This window comes from Labrus bergylta, chromosome 15 (assembly GCF_963930695.1).
Source record: "Labrus bergylta chromosome 15, fLabBer1.1, whole genome shotgun sequence".
NCBI classification, from domain to species: domain Eukaryota; kingdom Metazoa; phylum Chordata; class Actinopteri; order Labriformes; family Labridae; genus Labrus; species Labrus bergylta.
In genome coordinates this window covers 7,463,391-7,481,816 of record NC_089209.1, presented here as the reverse complement: position 1 = coordinate 7,481,816, position 18,426 = coordinate 7,463,391, and the positions used below count along the sequence as shown (strand labels likewise).

The window sequence follows — 18,426 nt, the reverse complement described above, 5'->3', positions numbered from 1 at the left end:
TATGTATGACTCTCCCTGCAACCGAATTTACATATTGGGTACAAAATTACAAATAAAGTTTCCTGAACCTGAAATCAGAGATTCACTCTGACTGTATTAATGGCTTTAATTCATTTAGGATCTCACATTTTAATTTATTTAAACGAACTTTGATAAGGCAAACACAAACATATTAATCTTTAAGAAACTATATACATAGATTTCACACCATTTCTTCCTCTAAAGTTGAGTTTTAAAGTTTGCAGACACTGATAAATGGCTTTTAAAAAAAGGGGAACTCTTGCGCCTTTAACGCAATCAACCAAATTATTCCTGTCTTCACAGCGCATGCTTTTTACAAATACGATCTCAGGCCAAGACTTCTCAGCACTTTTGTGTGTGTACCTTCTCACTCAGAGATTTATAAGGCTTCAGCAGTGGATGGGATTTGGCCTGGTCGTCCATTGTGTCTCCATGTTTCCAGCCTGCTGACACCTGCAACAACAGTTCAATGTAAAGAGCATTTATGATTGGAAACCCAGCAGGGGAAACAACTATGTACCATCACATGCTGTTTCTAAAAATAAATAGAATGAAAATAAGAATGAGCATTTGTCAACTAATGAATAGTACAAATGTCACAAATGAAATGTTAGAAGAAAACAGGAGGAACACTGACACCACAAGGACACGGACTAACCTTCTCTGAGGACCACTTGTCATGGGAATGCTCTGCATATTTGTTGGCAATGTACTCAAGTTTTTCAGGAAGGGAGATACTGGAGAGAGTGGAAAGATTTTTTTAAACATTTGTCATTTCAATTAAAATTATACTTCAGTTGTTTTGATTTGTAGACACACACACACACGAGGAACTCACACACATTTTGATTCTATGTTTATGGATCTGTTTGTATATCAAATTGAGGATTTAGATTAGATTCAACATTGTGTTTTTTTTTTTTTATTTCCCTGACAACAACAGGGCTTGTACAGTAAGTGTATTTTCAGACCGCTCACTTGGCAGTGTTGGTGGGTTTGGGATCAAAGTTGCCCTGTGCGTCCACAGAGGCCTGTTTCTCCAGTGTTGCTCCAGGACTGGCATCGACGAAGTCAGGAGGCAGAGCTCCAGCGATGGCACTCAGACATGACATGGCCATTTTGAAAAGTTCAGCATCATACTTCTACAAAAAGAGACAGAAACAGCAGAAGGGAGTTGTTAATACAAACTGCTTCTCTCACCATGTTTTTCAGACAATAAAGACGTCTCTGTTTGGATACGAGATGGACACGCAGAGCCGAGCAAAGTCAGGGTAAGAACGAGAGACGAGGAAACATGAGAGACAGAGAGCTGGGGAGGTCTGCGCCGAGCGATGGCCTGTCACAGACTGATAAATGATTCATCTGTTTTGGCTTCGCCTCAGCTGCACTGCTCAAAAATACTTCATTGAGCTTTCACTTCACTACCTCTGACTGCTAAGAACTTTCCTCTCATGAGAGCCACATGCAGGTGTTGGAAGCTCAACAATTTCTGAAAAATAACAGCAGCAAACAGATGGAGGCTTTATGAAAGCAAACAACGCCAGACTACCAAACATTTCATTATGCAGCAGAGATGGATTTATAGAAAATATGGCTGTGCCTTTTGAGAATTCTGATTTAATCCCAGATATAAAAAATGAGCAACAGGAACAAAAGATGAATACATAGTAGTGTAGTGTATTGAAGCTTTCGAAAATGACAAACTATTGCTCCTTTTTTAACACTATCTGCTTGTCTGACCTCATTATCTAAATCCCAGGTTCTGCTTGTACCTTATTAGAAAGGGAGTCGAAGATTCCCCAGAAGAGTTTCTTGGTGAGGAGGAGCTCCTCCTCAGAGGCGATGCCAAAGCTGCCCATACCAGAAGGCAGGCAGTAGTACTTCCAGTTCTGCTCATAGTGGTTGGTCAGCAGCTAGAGAACGGAGAAACAAGAAAGATAGATATAATACTGTCTCAATAGGGGATTAACATTCATTTCAAATGAGACATTTCTTTGGAAAATGAAAAAGGGGGATGACAAAAAAATTAATTTACAATGAAAAGCAAAAACACGAAGCTACTTTAATGTACAGATCTGAAAAGGAGTCTCGGAAATGTATTTGGTTCCACCTCTTCTCAACAAGTCAATGGCCATTAATCATCCAATCAGCGTCCTTACATTTAAAAACCAAGCGGCAACCTCCCTTGTTAATAAAAAAGTTTGTTCGGAAAAAAGGGTTTCTGAAGCACTTCTGCTTAAGAATCCAAAAGGTAGCCGGGTCAGACTCAAACACGGGCCGCCCGCAGGACCACAGCCTCCTCTTATTTGGCGGGTTTGACTCTGACCTGTGGCACCTTTCGTGTCATTCCCCGCTCCCTCTCTCCCCACTTTTCTGACTCTATCCACTGTCCTATCTCTAAATAAAGACAATAAAAAAGCCCCCCAAATGATTCTTTAAAAAAATAAATTAAACCAACAGATGATGTCACTGTGACTCCACCAATGTTTATACAGTCTCTGATAAAAAAAAAGAAGACCTATAGATTCATTTCGAATACAAATATTTTTTACAAAACATAAAACACTCTACATGTTTACCTCGGTCCATTTCACACAATACAATTTAAAAAATCAACCGCCCCAAAAAATGTATGGTGAAGCCCAAGGCTTATTTCTGCCTATCCTTTCATTTTCTTCGACTTGTCTTAATACCGGCAGATCATATTTATAAATATTTATCTTTGTCGATCACAAAATAAACAACATCAACTCCATAATGCTGAATGACATCTGACTTTGTCCAACACACAGCAGGGATTAATGGATTATTAATTAAAGGCTGCCTCTATGTGCTTGTTATAATTAAAAACACAAATCTGTCAAATAGAAAATCAAGCACAGTGGTGACATCATACTGCGTAACTCACCCGGATAGGTATCTTGCAGTATTCAGTGAGCATGGGAACGTCAAACACCAGCCGTCTGAGCAGCTGCTGCATCATGGAGGGACGCAGGTGCCTGTTAAATACAACGATTATATCGCATCTTTTAGCAGTGACTGACTTTCTTTTTTTTTTGTGAATTTCCCCTCTAGGGATCATTACAGGATCATCGAACCTTAACTTGTACACATCTAACCAATCTGATATAATGCTCTTGTCGTATTAAACCATCTCAGTCCATGAACAGAACAGATTTAATCTTATCATAGAGGAATCTAAAACTGAGGGGAGACACTGCTCTGTAATGTCACATTGTATGTTTGTAGTGAACACATAATGCATGCACCACGCTGCATGATTCAGTAATCGATTGAGCTCAATGTCTTGCCAAAGACGTTCAAATTAGCTGCACATATTTAATAATCAGTGTGTTCATTCTTTAGTGATAATACATTTGCCTGCTATCAAAGGTAAATGTGGCTTAGGCACTATTTGCCATCAATGCAGCTCAACTGACGATGTGTCTATTATTCAACTAGTATGACAGTCTGTGTTACTCTGTGTTTAAATTATACACTCATTTATAGTCCATATACAGTGTAAGCCTATTTAAAAAGACAAAATAAATACACATTACACTAGAAGTAGTATGAATCCCTCAAAAAGTGTCCCTGCTTTCTATCACACGCCGTTAGAGTCCCATGATGTCTTGTTTTATATCTGATCCCTACAAGATAATCATCTTGTGTGCAGAGGATAAAAACTTGTTCAACAAGATAATCACCTTACCCGACTTAAGGGGGCTCTGCGCTTATCAGACTGTTTGACTCTAAAAGTGCAGAGAAGCTGAGTTCAATGATCCCCTCGTCTAGTGTCATACTCTGCAGATTGGGTTTTTTTTGGTGAATGACAAGCCATTTGACAGAAGCACTGTTTAAAGAGCCAACACGTTGCACTCTCTATTTTTCACTCCTCTGCAGAACGTACTTGCAGATGGCCAGCAGACACTCCTCGATGGCGTCCCTCTGGGCTTTTGTGAGCGAGCGGCCTTTGGACAGCCGGTAGATGGTCTGCAGCGTGGAGTCGATCAGCTGTGCGTAGTGCTCAGTACCAGCAAACAGAGCGGCACAGCGGGTCAGCAGAGGCAGCAGGGCTGAGCCGATGTACCTGTTCATGGCCAGCGCCGTCTCGGTGGTGCTCAACACCTCCTGAGGGAGAGAGAAAAAACACACACACACACACACGAGTCAATATTCATGAAAGCTGGAGTGAATAAAGGCTGCTGGCAAAGGAAGGTGGAATGGAGAAGAAGCCTGAAGTCACAGTTGGAAACTATTTGAATCATTCAACCAGGTTTGAAAAGGGCACTGACTTCAAATGTTTCTGCAGCTCTGAGATGTAAATGTGACTTTTTCAGGTGGTGAGGCTGTGAATGTGAATGAAGCAGCAATTGGAAAACAATCTGACCTCATTGACTTTGATGACATTTGCTTATCTGAAAAATCTTTAATGCTTCTACTGACTACAAAATAACCAGGGTGGGGCACCAGTAGCCTAGTGGTTAGTGTGCGTCTGTAGTCCTCAAAGTGGGCGGCCCGGGTTGGAATCCGACCTTTGGCTCCTTTCCCTGCATGTCATTCCCCACTCTCTCTCTCTCTCTCTCTCTCTCCCTGATTTCTGACTCTATCCACAATGCTGTCTCTAAATAAAGGCATTAAAAGCCCAAAAATAAATCTTAACCTTAAAATGAAGACATTACCAGTTGTATCAGAGAAGGCAAGTCTGCTCTCACAACCAGACATCATTGAAATAATCAGATATATACGTATTGCACAATGTCACTTTGATTTGCTGTGAGTCTGTCTGATCGGTGTAATTCATTTTTATAATTATGTGGACAGGTACGGTTGGTATCAGTGGGCTAAGCAGGGCTGTGGATATTTGCTGAGACGTTCTAATGAGAAACCTGCAAATCCAAACTTACTTTGACTGTGTTTACTGACAAATAAAAAAAAAGACCTGTAAGATTGTATTTAACTATAGATAAGTATTTATTAAGGACATACAAACTTACAGTTTAGAGCTAATGTGTGAAAACTAAGAGCTTGAAGGTGAATGCTTTCTCTGGACATGCGATGAAAGTTATTTTGGGGTTTTTGCCCTCGCTCACCGTGTCGAGAGACGCCGAGGCTCGCAGGTCAGGCAGGAAGCCGACCTCCAACATGTGGAGCAGGAAGCTCTGGTCCTCGATGCCGTAGACACGTTCCAGGAAGAGCACCATGGGGGCCTTGTGGTCCGGGCAGAAAGAGGCCGACATGTCCGGCTCTGTCACTGTCCCATCTGAAGGTTAGACACATCAGGGTTATGTGCTGTTAATGTAGCGTAGAGAATGAAATATTCACTAAAGTTTTGCAAGGGGAAAAAAATAAAATACGCTTAAAAAGCAAAGAGACGCAGACTCCAGAGAAATGAAGGGAAAAGAGAAAAGATGGAGCTGCACTTACACAAGCTCAACTTCAAATACAGTGATAGAAATGTTACTTATGAGCAAATATTTAGAGATAAAAAATGTTTAATTATGAGCAAATAATTAGAGATTAAAAAAGGTTAAGAAATGGTAAAAAAATAATTCCAGTATCAACGCAGTGGGAAAAAGCTCACTCTTGTGTGTTCAGTCACTTAATACACAGCTTGCTTTCTTTTCAAAATGTCACATTGAAAACGAGATGAGATACATTTATGTTGGGATAACTGCTGTGGACAGCTTCTTTTTTTTTTCCACCCGAAGGGCAAAAATGTCGACATTGAAATCTCAGAGAGAAGTATGACACTTTACATGACAAACCTCCAGCAGGCAGAACTGAGGTGAATTTCAAACCACTGAGATGTGAAATGATTTGATTCTTCTTGATGTGACAGTGTGACTCACTGAGCATACCAGATACATCCTGTTTGTTTTGTTTTTCTATAGGCAGGCAAAGTGACTCTAAATGTTTAGCAGGCAGCAGAGAACATAAGAGTCTTGAAACACTGCAGCCTGTGCTTGAATTCAAATGTTTCATCAGTGCGCTGTGGTGGTGGTTGAACCTTGAATCTGGTCTTCTGCCTCAGTAGGATACCGTTCTGTCATTTAGGCTTCTGTTGTGTTTTTCTCCTTACGACATTTTCAAATAGTTATTGTTGCTGCACCTGGTCCATCTTCCTTTACTTCATGTTTATCTGTCGTTTCTCATGCTTAACAGCCTGCATGAATAAAGCATAAAAAGCAGCAGTCACATAAAAAAACGTACCTTTATTAACCACGGGCATTTTGAGAGGGATGCTGATGATCCCCACCAGGTCAGTAGTTGGAACCAGAGAGCGCAGGATGGCTCTGATACGCAGAGCCTCGCCTTTCCCCGCATTGATAAGCTGGAAGACATTCAAATGGGGAACATTTGAATCACTTTTTTGCCTGAGCTCGCAGTGAAGCCTGTTCTTGTATCTGGATCTTAACAAAATAAAGTAAGATATTTAAGTCATTATATTGTGAAGCTAAGGTTGTGGTGGAGGGCCTCACATGCATCTCTGGAGCGCAGCGTCCCAGCAGGTCAATAAGAGCCGAGTAGAAGGACATGATGGCGTTGCCCATGTGGATGACTTCTCCTTCTTCCTCACCAGACCTGAAACAAACAAAAAAAAAAACACAACCAGGACTCTGTCACTGTGAGAAAAGATTCAGGTGTCGCTACAAGACTCTACAAGAAAAGAAAACATAAGCGAGGTTCCTCGTAGTCTCTGAAGTCAAACGCAAGTCGAGGAGCAATAGAAGGACAAAGTTCTGATTTATGAGAATGTTATTGGCATACACAAATACATGCATGATTTCCTTACAGGCCACCGTGTTACACATATTGATTGTGACCTGCCTCCCAATCCCTCTCCTCACTTCCTGCAATAATAACCGCCCCTGTTATCACGCTGCCGGTGTGATACAGCCTATGCATACTGATGAGAGTAAATCAGCATCAACACATTTGATAAAGAGCCGAGAGCTTTGATCAACATCAAGGCTGCTTAAGTCTTTTTTCTTTTAAACCTCTGACCACGTTTATGTTTCAAATATCTCCACTTATTCAGGACTTTAAAAAAATGTGATCAAAGTTCTGTCCACTGCATGAATAATTCTCCCCGAGTCCAATCAGCGTGATTTTAGAAAGCTTCTAAAACTGTGATTATTATTTTTTTTATTTTGCATTTTATCTCTATTGGATAGGACAGCTTTAGAGAGGCCGGAAAAAGTTTGGAAGAAAAAATGCAAAATAAGGGATGAGATGCAGCAAAGGGCCGAGGTCAGATTTCAACCCCGGAGGCGGTAGTCCTCACTGCAGTGACCGTGGGTTTAAACCTGACTGTGGCCCTTTGCTGCATATCATTCACCACTCTCTTCTCACAACACTTCCTGTCTCTCTTCAGCTGTCCAACAATAAATAAAGGCAAAATTGCCCAAAAAAACATCTTTGAAAAAAGTATAAAAAACTGGAGTCAAATCTAAAAGTATAAAAGTAAAGCAACAAAAAAAAAACAGAAAAACTCTGAATTATTATAACAGTGGTGTCCATGACTACAGGGACAGATTTAAAATCCCCCTCAACACCTTTACTTCCCCTCAGATTTAAATAGTGCACAGCTTCAGTGTGCAGAATAACGGTCGCTCAAGAAGCTTTCCAGTGAACAAGAAAAACTTATTTAAAGGGCATAAAAGGAATCACATTTGTATTGTTGAAGTTGTTTTAACAGCAAGCTGAAGAAATGTAACATTTTCCAGCATCACATTTGAACACTGAGAGATACTTCTGAGTATTTGAAGCTTTTATGTTGGTGGTGTTGTGCTCCAAAGAGAGTATTTTAACAGGTCTTTACAATGTCCCCTCCAGGCTCGTTCATCTTTTCTGACATGGTTCAAGAAGAAGCTAGGACGCAGTATTTAAATAAGAAGGGAAAAGTCTGGTATGAAGAAGTAATAAACTACTTTTTCCCCCCAGTTTCTTTATGCAGGCGTCACTTGGATCTCTTCCTAGTCATGAATAAATGAATGAGCAATATATCAAATTCACACTGATACAGCAGCATTAGGCGTTGTGTTAACTGAGAGTAATGGTGGTTTAACAGAGCTTAGAAACATGCTGGAGGATCTAATTAAATGTAACAATTCACCACAGAGACACAGAGAATAGGAGACTCTATCAACGGTGACTGCTTTCGAGTCATTCAGTGGGTTTTTAAAGCTCCATTATCCAAACGCTGATTAAAAAAGCTTTGAGTCCTGACGAGCAGTAAACAATGTTAGAAAAACGGGTTTTGGAGGTATACCCAGTATTGACGATAGCGGGGGTCGGGGGCAGGTCCAAGGCAGGATCCTCGGAGATTTTGATGGCCTCATTCATGGCAGCCAGCAGACCCTGACCCCCCTCTCCTCTCAGGGCGGGGCCGAAACACTCAGGACGTCTGATGAGCAGCTTCACCACCACGTTGGCATTTTCTTCCACACTCTCACCTTGAATACAAACACAGGAAAAGGTCAGAGTCAGCCAGAAGAGAGGCAATAAGTTGTGTTTATTACATTCTTAAGGTGTGTTTTATTTTTTATCCCGGTGAGGCCGACCAACACTTGAGCCACTCGGGGACTTTTGACAGTTATTATAGTTAATCAGAGTTGGTTGATCCCTTACTTCACAGAAACATGTACATAGAACGTGTGTCACAAAATCATCATTAAACATGCCCTGCAAACAAAAGGCATACATTCAGACCACCCACAAAGATAAAGTCCCCCCCCCCCCGTGATTAAAGAGGCAGTGTTGAAGAAGCTGCTGTTTGAGACTGAACCCAGAGGTCTGCATGCTTTGGAAATTAAAAAAAAAATAACTGACAGGTTTCAGACTTATTCACATTTGACAATAGGACTGGCCATGCGTCATTAACATATTCTGTTTCTTAATCATGATTATAGTGAGGCCTTAGCGTAGCTTAGCATCAGACGTTAATCACTAAATTGAACACTTTCATATTTTTGTTGTTCGCAAACATTTTTTTTGTCCTTGCATTTTTCTGCCTCCTTTCATTTTTATTCATAATTTTTATGTTTCTCCAAAGTTACATCAGCCTGTTTTTTCTTGTCCTATCCTTGTCTCAACGTTGCTGCATCTTACAGCCGCTAGCTGTTGATTATTGCTGCTAAATTTGCATAGAGAACGTGTCACACAATCGAGTCATGAACCTGCACGGTGAACAAAAAACGTGCACAGTCTTTAAAGGGAAAACATAACCTATATCGCTATAAAAGGTGGACGTACCGTTACAGAAGACGACGAACCGCAGGAAGGACAGGTAGCGCTCTCCTTCTATGGGGTTCCAGCCGAGGTCAGGGTAACCCTTAGCAACCAGCATGGCACAGCTCTGAAGCCCACAGCCTGCCAGGTATGTCACCACCTACACACACACACACACAAAGCAACACATGTTTTTGTTTTTGGGTATTAAAATGGCACATATTGTCTTTTTGAATATCATTGTGAGAAACAGTAACGACCTCCACATTTGCCGTGACAGCATATTCAAACAGCAATTCATCAAGCTTCAATTTTCACATTCAAAAAATTGCAACACCTACAATTTGTCACTAATTTATTCAGAAATCTTTAAAAAAAAGTATATTTTACTCTACTTTATTATAGAGAACTTAATGTACTTGGATGACAAAACATCCTGTTCTCTCATCCCATTCCGTAAACTCTTGTTATTTGATTCATTACTTAAAGCACCTTTAATGCTTAACAGCAGAACATTTCTGTGTCCATTTTTTTTTTGCTTTGACAAACCTTCTCCAGATCGGGCTCCTCCAGGGCCAGAGCCAGGCCATTGTTGTCCATCACTGAGGACGCTGCAACATCCAGTGGAGTCGAGCCTCGCATAGCTTCAGAGGCTTCACACACACACAGAGAGAAACAGACACACAGAGTTTGACCAACCTAAATATAAGGCTTTACTTTAGCCAATGTGATTTTCAGATTAAGCCAGTATCAAATGCTTTATGTAAGATGCAACATGTTTGCATTTATCTTTTGCTCTCCACACATTGTGCACCCCTCCACTTCCACAGATGCTGTTTTTCATTTACAGCAGCAGCCTGAGCTCAGTGACTCATCAGTCCTGTCCTGCATGCCTAAATAACCCTCGTCACTCATTTCTCCGCCTCCCTCTTCTCTCCTCTTCCGCCCCTTTCCCTCTCAAACTGAAACCCCGACATTATGTGGGCGATATGTTTGTGTCAAGCGTCAGTTTGAGTGTTGGCACCTATTGATTCCACTCAGCATTTAGCATCCTTTTTGGAAGCACAAAAGGGGCAATTTTCTACTTCCTGGAGGGTGGTAAACACTTGAGGAATTCAAAATGTCAAGAAATCCTCTCAGTAGTTTTCTCTGACACTGTGTCCTCTTACTTTCACTAACTATGTCATCCTGCATCTTCGTCGGTAAACAACAGGAGAGAAAAGGAGTCCCATTTGTTGAAGTGGTCCAGTACTTACCCAGCCCCACGCTGCTGTTCTCCAGCAGGTAGCTCAGATGGTCAAACATGGCTTTCTGGTTCTGGCGGCTGATACGACAGAAGTAGCACAAGAAACGACAGCAGCTGGCCACCATCTTGGGGAAGGCGATCTCCTGTGGAGCAAATTTGAAAACACAAATTTAATGCATGTGTTTAAAGTACAAGTTGTTTTTTTCCGAGCGGCGATAGCCTAGCGGTTATGTTGCACGTCCAATGTGCAGAGGCTTTAGCTCTCATTGCAGCAGCTGTGGGTTCAAATCCGACCTCAGCCCTTTGCTGAATTTCATCCCCAGCATTTCCTGCTCCCCTCCTCACACACACACACGTTTCCCCAAAGAGAACCATTTCCAGGGCATTGAGTTGGAGGTCTTAGCAATGGCTTACCCATAAAAACATAGCATGTAGAGTCCAAGACAGACTTCGCCAAAGGGACAATAAATGTATCGTATCTGTTGTATTGTGTCGTATCTAATCGTATCAATCACCTTCACACAACTTTAAGCTTGATTCTCACTCTCTGTCTCAGAAGGAAGGAAAGTTTTGGCGTTTAAGAAACCTCAGGCTTTAATGTGAATCTGAAACTTTTTTAATAACGGCATGAGACACATTGAAATCGCTATGATTGACAAGAAAAACATTTTTGAAGACAGAATCCAGCGTTTTCTGTTAGAGAGGTAGCTGCAGGAGCTGAGGCGGATTTTTATCTGATTGATCATTTTGATATGTCTGGAAGGCTGCGGAGCGTTATTAGTTTGACTCTGATAAAAGCCTAAAGTGTACTCAATAAACAATATTTATTATCTGTTCACACACAACAAGTGGGGAAAAAAATCATTTCACCTTCAAGCTCTAATGCTTTTACTGTCTGTGTCATCCTCATTTTTTAAAGTTCTAGTACGAGTTCAGACTGAGCATAAATCTGAGCGTGAAGTGTTTTTTTTGCCCATGCAGGAGATGAAAGTAAATTGCCTGAGGAATGGAGGATAAATACCGGAGGGAGAAAGATCCTCATATAACCTCCAGGAAATTACACTCTGCAAATATGAACAGCATTACTATCTCACTCATCATCATACCAACCGCCCTAAATGTTCACCTTTAGATAACGTCATACGCTTTCACTTCTAGAAACAGATTCACGACTTGAACAGAATTTCTCCTTGTAACTGTGTTAGAGTGAAATAAAAAGTCACTCAGTAGTAACGCTACCTGGATGGTCATTAGATATGTTCCTGTACCAGCAACGTATTTCTTTGTTGATTAAAGTGACATTTTAATTCAGACTAGTTGATAAGTCTAAAGGTTAGAAAGCGCTCAGAGCACATTTTTCTTCCCATAATGTATGGAGCCGATTTAGTGGAATTTTTAAACAGTTCATTGTGTTCTTCAATAATGTATTTGACAGCTATTTTAAATTCTGGTGACACGTGTGACACTTTGTCACGACGGAGGATTAGGGCCACTTACATTTTTTTTTAATTTTGAGATTAAAGTTGTAAATATACGAGATTAAATTCATAAATTGACGAGTTCGAGACCAGACTGCACGAAAATGATGAAAGTAGAACTCTTAAAGTATTTTCCTCTGCAGACACAACTTCCTCCAAGTCAGTGTGGTTCTTTCTTCAGTTTCTTGCAGTTTCTTTTCAGGGTGCTGATATTTTAAAGACAATGTGAAGATGATGTGCCAGAAGCATGTGTAGTTTCATATCTGCATAAGTGAAGCCCCAACACAACTATTTGTGTCTGTTATCGGTCTGCCTTGTTAAAGTGTCTCATGTGCAGAGACAGTTTGTGCCCTGTTCATCATTTTACAGATAAACAAGGTCTTCAAGTTGAAGTGAAAACTTCTCTTGAACTGTTTTTACTGACTACTTAAGGAAGTAGCCTATTTCCTTATTAGTGAAACCTGTAGGACAAGACGCTCCATGTTTGTCATTTGAGAACAGGATGCTGCTGCTCTTCTGATATAGATTAAAATAACAACTTTATTGTTTTATTCTTTAAAGACTTTAAGTCTGAAACTCTTAAAGTTTAAGTGTTCTACTTTCATCATTTTCGCACAGGCTGGGTCTCAAACTCGTTAAATTTAGCGATTAAAGTCGTAAATTTACGACTTTAATCTCAAATGATTATTATTTTTTTTAACTAATCCTCCGTCGTACTTTGTGGCATACACTACTCTAGAGAGAAAACAATGTCAAATTGGTTTTCCCAGGGTGGCTAACGCTACGAGTGCTAGCAATGCGAGCCGCCAGTCCTCCTAGCAGGTTAACGTTCACATGTCTTCACTGAATGTGGTTATGCATCGGTCGGGTCGATGTGCCAGTTTAACCCATAGACTGTAAACCCAAAGACCTGATGCAGTTGCTTTCACGAGATGCCTCCTGTCCACTGTTCAGGTTTATATCGCTGCAGGAGAGCGAGGAGAGCAGACCCATTAACCAGAGCTGAAGCCCCCGGCTGGCAGGGTTACAGATTACACATAAACCACCATTGTTGGCCTACATTCATAATAATATTAAAACTATAATAAAAATATTATTAACTAAGTTTAACTAACCAGTGAGGGTAGTGATATTTAATCATTAATTTGGACTAATGGCTCACATCCTTTGTCGTTTTGTTTGGGACATTTGAGCAATTTATTAAAGTCTTGAGAAAGAGAAAAAGAAGACAAATGTTTAATCTTTTTTTATAGTGTTCATTATAAGCCCTGATGGTTATATTTAATATCAGGTTTCCTAGATTTTGTAAAGACTTGACCAGAATGAGAAATAGGAATTAGATATAATCCTTGGGTTTACAATTGCCCCTACACAGAGAATAGTCCCAAATATATTAGAATAAAGACTAAAAACAGGAGCTGAAGATATTAGAGATAAGCATTCAGATATAAGGAAGAATGCATGCGACTCCATTACCCGACTAAATCATGTTTTGAAATGATGCATCTTCAGCATCACTGATCATCAGAGAGTAAATATTGCAAAGCTGATAAAACTTTACAAGCTGAGGTGATGCCACTTTATATGGCCACGGTGAGTGAAGTGCTCATATCAGATGGCAGTAATCTGGTCTGGAATTTATCTCTGAGAAGGCGTGATCAGACTGCAGGAGTCAGATGTGAAGGCCTGAATGTCTCTCTGAGGTCTTTCTGTCTGAGGTTCAATTCGTGCTTGGCACAGGCCATGACATTAAATCACACCCATCATGTCCAGCTCCTGAGAGCACAGCCCAAAAAGGAGAAGCTGGAAAGGCCTCCCTGTGACCCCTCTTATACCCTCCTATGCCCTCTTTATTACCCCTGTGGTTTCTCGGTGCAGTAGGTTGTTGATCTTGGCTTACTCCTCCCACGTAGGGTTACATTTATTTTCCTGAGATCAGTAAACAAGCTATAAATCATAAAACAGTGAGGTTCTGATAGAGCTATTCAATCAAATACTCTTTGAAACATTTTCCCTCACCTCTAAAGAATGATTAAGAATATGCAAGATTGACTAATAACACTTTTCAAAAGTGATAAATTACTTTGAAACCGATAACTTTACTTGTCAGTGATTTACGGTGCGTCACCCTTTGGGATCCTCAGATCGTAATAAATACGTTTTTCTTACGTTTTTGAGGCGGTGGGAATTATAGTCCAAGAACATACATGGTAACTACTTTGACAAGGCAATACCCAATCATAGTCTTGGATTTGGATCTAGATCCAACCCTGACGTTGCTGCTTTTCTTCAAGAATTTTTTTCCATCTGTAGATTAATGGAATAGCTTGAGACTATTGGCAGGAATCCCATTGTGCGTTTGCAAGTGATTATATGTCCTTTGACGTGACACAAACAGTAACCTGCTCATACTGAAGACTTTTCCAAAGAGCTACTAGGGATACTATAAAAATGTAAATTCAGACAATTGTGAAGTCATAGACAAGACCAATAAACTGAAACAAGTTATACCTTTGGATAAAGTTAATAATGTACTAATGTGAGTTAATGTCTGCTGATGAAGACAATGTCAGAAGCTTCAGAACAAACATGCAGGTAAAATCTGAGTATGAGAAAGTTTGTCGACTATTAACAGCTAATACAGAGAGTCCTAACTAGCTTTAGACTTTCAGCAGATAGTCTTACAATCCTACCTGTGATTTGTCTCCACCCAGCACGTTGACCATGACCTCCATGACGGTCTCATGCATGCCCAGAACTCTCATCAGGTTGGGATGTTGGTAGAAAACCTTGTTGTTCATGATGTCACTTGAAAAACGAAAGAAATCCATTTGAATATGGTCAAATCAAAGTGATTATTATTATTTTTTTCCACGTGTTTATTGCAACAACTTTTCTTACCCGAGTCCATCAATCATAAGCTTCTCCTCCTCTTTCCCCATGCGGACTGACAGCAGAGATCTGATCTGACCCAGAGACACCAGCAGGTTGATAGCATCCTGCACAGAAGCGGCGCTGATGGTGTAGGATTTCTTCATGGCCCGGAGCAGCTCCCCGATGCCATCGTACTGCCTCCTGAGCAGGCTGAACATCACTCTGACCAGCTCGGGGTCCTGGATGTGAGACTCCTGCGCCCAGCTGGTGATGGTCTGAGAGATCAGCTCCTTCAGGTTGGCTGGAGAAAAAGAGTCGATGATCCACAGAGTGAGTCATAGTATGGAGCTACAGTAGTCCACTTATAGTGTATTCTCTTGTATTACTGTGGCTCATCCACTTGTTTCAAATACAACAAAGATGATTTGACTGTGAGAACAACAAAAAAAGAACATTTGAGATACTCTTAATGTAGGTCCAAAACAAGGCTTAACACTGAAACACAAACAATGTCTTGCATAATTTGGTTCTGTCAGCAACACGACAACGACTCAACAATGTAGTATTTTCAAATCCGTCATCCGATAGCTGCAAAACAAACTATCTACAGGTTCAAATAAAGTAACCTGAACCTGAACCTTATCTTGTCTCCATCAGTAACGACAGATAAGGACTAATACATCTGAGAAAACTGAGATTTTTTTGGACCATTTAGGGGCAACTTTAAAAATGGAAACACTGACATATCGTTGTCCTTTAAGCAGATATAGGCAACTTGATGCCTCTTTACTGGAGCCTGACCGATTTATTGGCCAGCCGATATTAGCATATCAAGTGACAATCGGTGTCGGCTAATTTGATCACATATGCGCCAATATTTGTAGATGTATTCACCAGTCAAACAGCATTTCATTTGAGTTTCATTGTATTAAACTAGCAGTTCTCTTTCTGGCTGAAGAGTGATGATGCTTACCTTCCAGTTGTGTTTGATAACTGCATTTGAGGGATCAACACAATATATGTGTATACTTATATCTATCTCTACCAATAAAAGATAGATCTAAGAAAGATATCGGCCAATATATCAGTATCAAATGTTTTTTCTCTTCAATATCGGCCCCAAAAATATATATCGGTCGGATCCTACTATGTACCTATCCAGCAGTTCCAGATGTAATCATTAGCAGTGACCATGTCCACCTTGTGAACGCACATATGTCATATTCACTCTTATAGTTATCTGTTTTAGGGCTATTCAAAACCATTAGGGAAAAGTCTGACTCTTTAGCTACCACAGCTAGTCACTGATGGTACCTGTCTTTAGTTTGGTGCAGAGTAGGTCGAGTACAGAGGGTACTCAGAGCTTTTATATGATGAAAACAAAGCTGCCTGTGGAGGTTGAAACACTGTGAGAGCAGTGAGAGGGAAACAAGTATGTGAAGTGAAATACTTGCTACAGAGCTCTGTAAAGCCAAAGGAAGCAGCTGTTTCAGATAATTCTCTTTAGATTCACGACTAGAAACAATCCCTTTCATATTGCTTTTTTATTTAAAGCATTATTATGAAAACTATCCCTTATATCCACATCAACAGCCAGGCTATTTGATTTCACCTACATGACAGAGTTTTTAACTTAAAAACACTGACATGGGAAGCTTTAAAAAGAACAATGACTGCAGTTAAGCAGCATCAATAAACAGCCTTCTGCTGCCTTTGCTTACAAACTGAAACTCATTACAAGCTCTGTAAGTCTTAAACCAGCAGACTGTTGAACCAGTCAGCAACTCTTTGTGTCTCTTTATGCTTGAAATACTTCATTTTAACGGGCTGCAAAAACGTATGTGAGGTTAACAACAGGTTTCCAATGTTGTAAAGCTTTCTGGCTTGCACTCCTCTGTGCACGGTATAGATAACACAAGTCTAACAGGATACTTTTCTCCAATGCATGAATCAAGGATGCACAGACAAACACTCACACACTCACACACAAACATATTATATTAAAAACAAAAAACAGTTTCCAGGAGTATATACAAAAGTCTAACAGCGAAATGGAATTACTCTGTGCAACAACCGACTCTGTGCAACAACCTATTAGGATGCAAAGTCCAGCAAAAAGGAAAACACATTTACATTTTTTATATGAAAATAAATATGCTGAGGCCAGCTCGTGCTGCAAGATATGCTCAAGGTCCCACTGTGTGCTGCATCAGGAATACCATTAAATGCCTTCAAACAATGGTTCTTATTGTTTCAGCTCCTTCCAAAGTAAGAAAAAAAGTTTTCTTATAACACATATTGGCGTTTAGCATTAGCTTTAAGGATATCTGATACAACTGCTGTAGTTTCCAATGAATCTAAAAGGCTATATAAATATTTTCTCAGCAATGTGCCATAACTTTTGAGAAGTAAAAAATGAAACTAAAGCTTTAAGGCTACTCTTAGATTTGATTTATGTGTGTTCTGCTACAATAAGGGATTACAAATAACACCCACAATGATTAAGGCATTCACATTATTGAGTTTAAAACACCTCAGAGCTCTCTGTTATTGCTGCTCAAAATTGGATGAAATGATCAGCGGCCTCAGAGAAGCTTGCTGGCTGTGGCAATCGCTCTTCTTAATAAATGTATATATTTACATTTCAGCAGGACAACAGACAGGACGGTTTGACATGATGTGAGTAAGGTGTGTGTAAAGTGGAAGAAGCTAAAATATAAGACAAAAAGATGGAGTGCAAAATTAAGGCTGAGGTGCCAGAACACGCTTTACAATTTTGTTTGATCCAGGAGATGTGCATGATCAGCAAGAAAATCTCAAATTCAGGAAAAACTGATTAGATCAGCAATAGAGTAAAGCAGAGACACACTATACGTGTTTGTTCAGATCATTACGGTGCAGGTCTAGAGGTGTTCGGCTGGTCTTTGTTCTAATATAACTGTTTGTGCTATACAAACGATGATGATGTCGTCTTTTATACAGCACGAGGGGCGGGGGCTTGTAGACGAATGAACGGTAGACTATGATACAATTTGTGACTGGCTGGACATCCTCTGTCTCTTAACGCATGATGTAATTAAGTATTACATGCAGTTTCTTAAATGACAGGGTTTTTATTTAGTGTACAGAGAGAGAGAGAGAGAGAGAGAGAGAGAGAGAGAGAGAGAGAGAGAGAGAGAGAGATGACAAAATATCTGAAATGTGGCAGTTTTTACTTTTCATGACCACAAATCCAACTACAAAGAATTCAATTTTTTGTACAATATGAGCCCGTAGACCTTGAGCACTCTTCCTTCATTCACTCTGAATGTGGTTTTTTTTTTGGTAATTTGTGCTATTAATTAAGATAAAATAACACTTTGTCCATCTCTTAAAGCTTTAAATGTAGCACTTGAAATATTAATCTGGGACAAAAGTGTTGTATCACTGTAAGTCTAATAAAGTGCTTAACCTTAAAACGTTTGACTCTAGAGAGAGAACCTTTATGAAAAAAAGAATAAAAAAAAGCCTTTAGCTGTTATCAAAGACTGCTGAGCAACTTTTTGTGGATACAGAGCTGGATAGTGTGTTCTT

General features: G+C 40.1%; 1 protein-coding gene across 9 annotated transcripts in view; it reads right to left on the bottom strand.

Annotated features, from left to right (window-relative positions):
* ryr3 (ryanodine receptor 3) overlaps positions 1-18,426 on the bottom strand; it is a 128,507-nt gene that overhangs the window by 35,953 nt on the left and 74,128 nt on the right. For all 9 annotated transcript variants that reach the window (XM_065963677.1, XM_065963678.1, XM_065963679.1 and 6 more), the window contains 15 exons: positions 14,881-15,154; positions 14,673-14,787; positions 10,512-10,644; positions 9,805-9,908; positions 9,280-9,415; positions 8,297-8,480; positions 6,504-6,606; positions 6,235-6,355; positions 5,115-5,284; positions 3,932-4,152; positions 2,930-3,020; positions 1,794-1,934; positions 1,000-1,163; positions 680-758; positions 385-474 (listed from right to left, as the gene is read on the bottom strand). In XM_065963677.1, the coding sequence (XP_065819749.1) occupies positions 385-474; positions 680-758; positions 1,000-1,163; positions 1,794-1,934; positions 2,930-3,020; positions 3,932-4,152; positions 5,115-5,284; positions 6,235-6,355; positions 6,504-6,606; positions 8,297-8,480; positions 9,280-9,415; positions 9,805-9,908; positions 10,512-10,644; positions 14,673-14,787; positions 14,881-15,154 (2,126 nt within the window). The remainder of the gene's footprint in view (positions 1-384; positions 475-679; positions 759-999; positions 1,164-1,793; positions 1,935-2,929; positions 3,021-3,931; positions 4,153-5,114; positions 5,285-6,234; positions 6,356-6,503; positions 6,607-8,296; positions 8,481-9,279; positions 9,416-9,804; positions 9,909-10,511; positions 10,645-14,672; positions 14,788-14,880; positions 15,155-18,426) is intronic.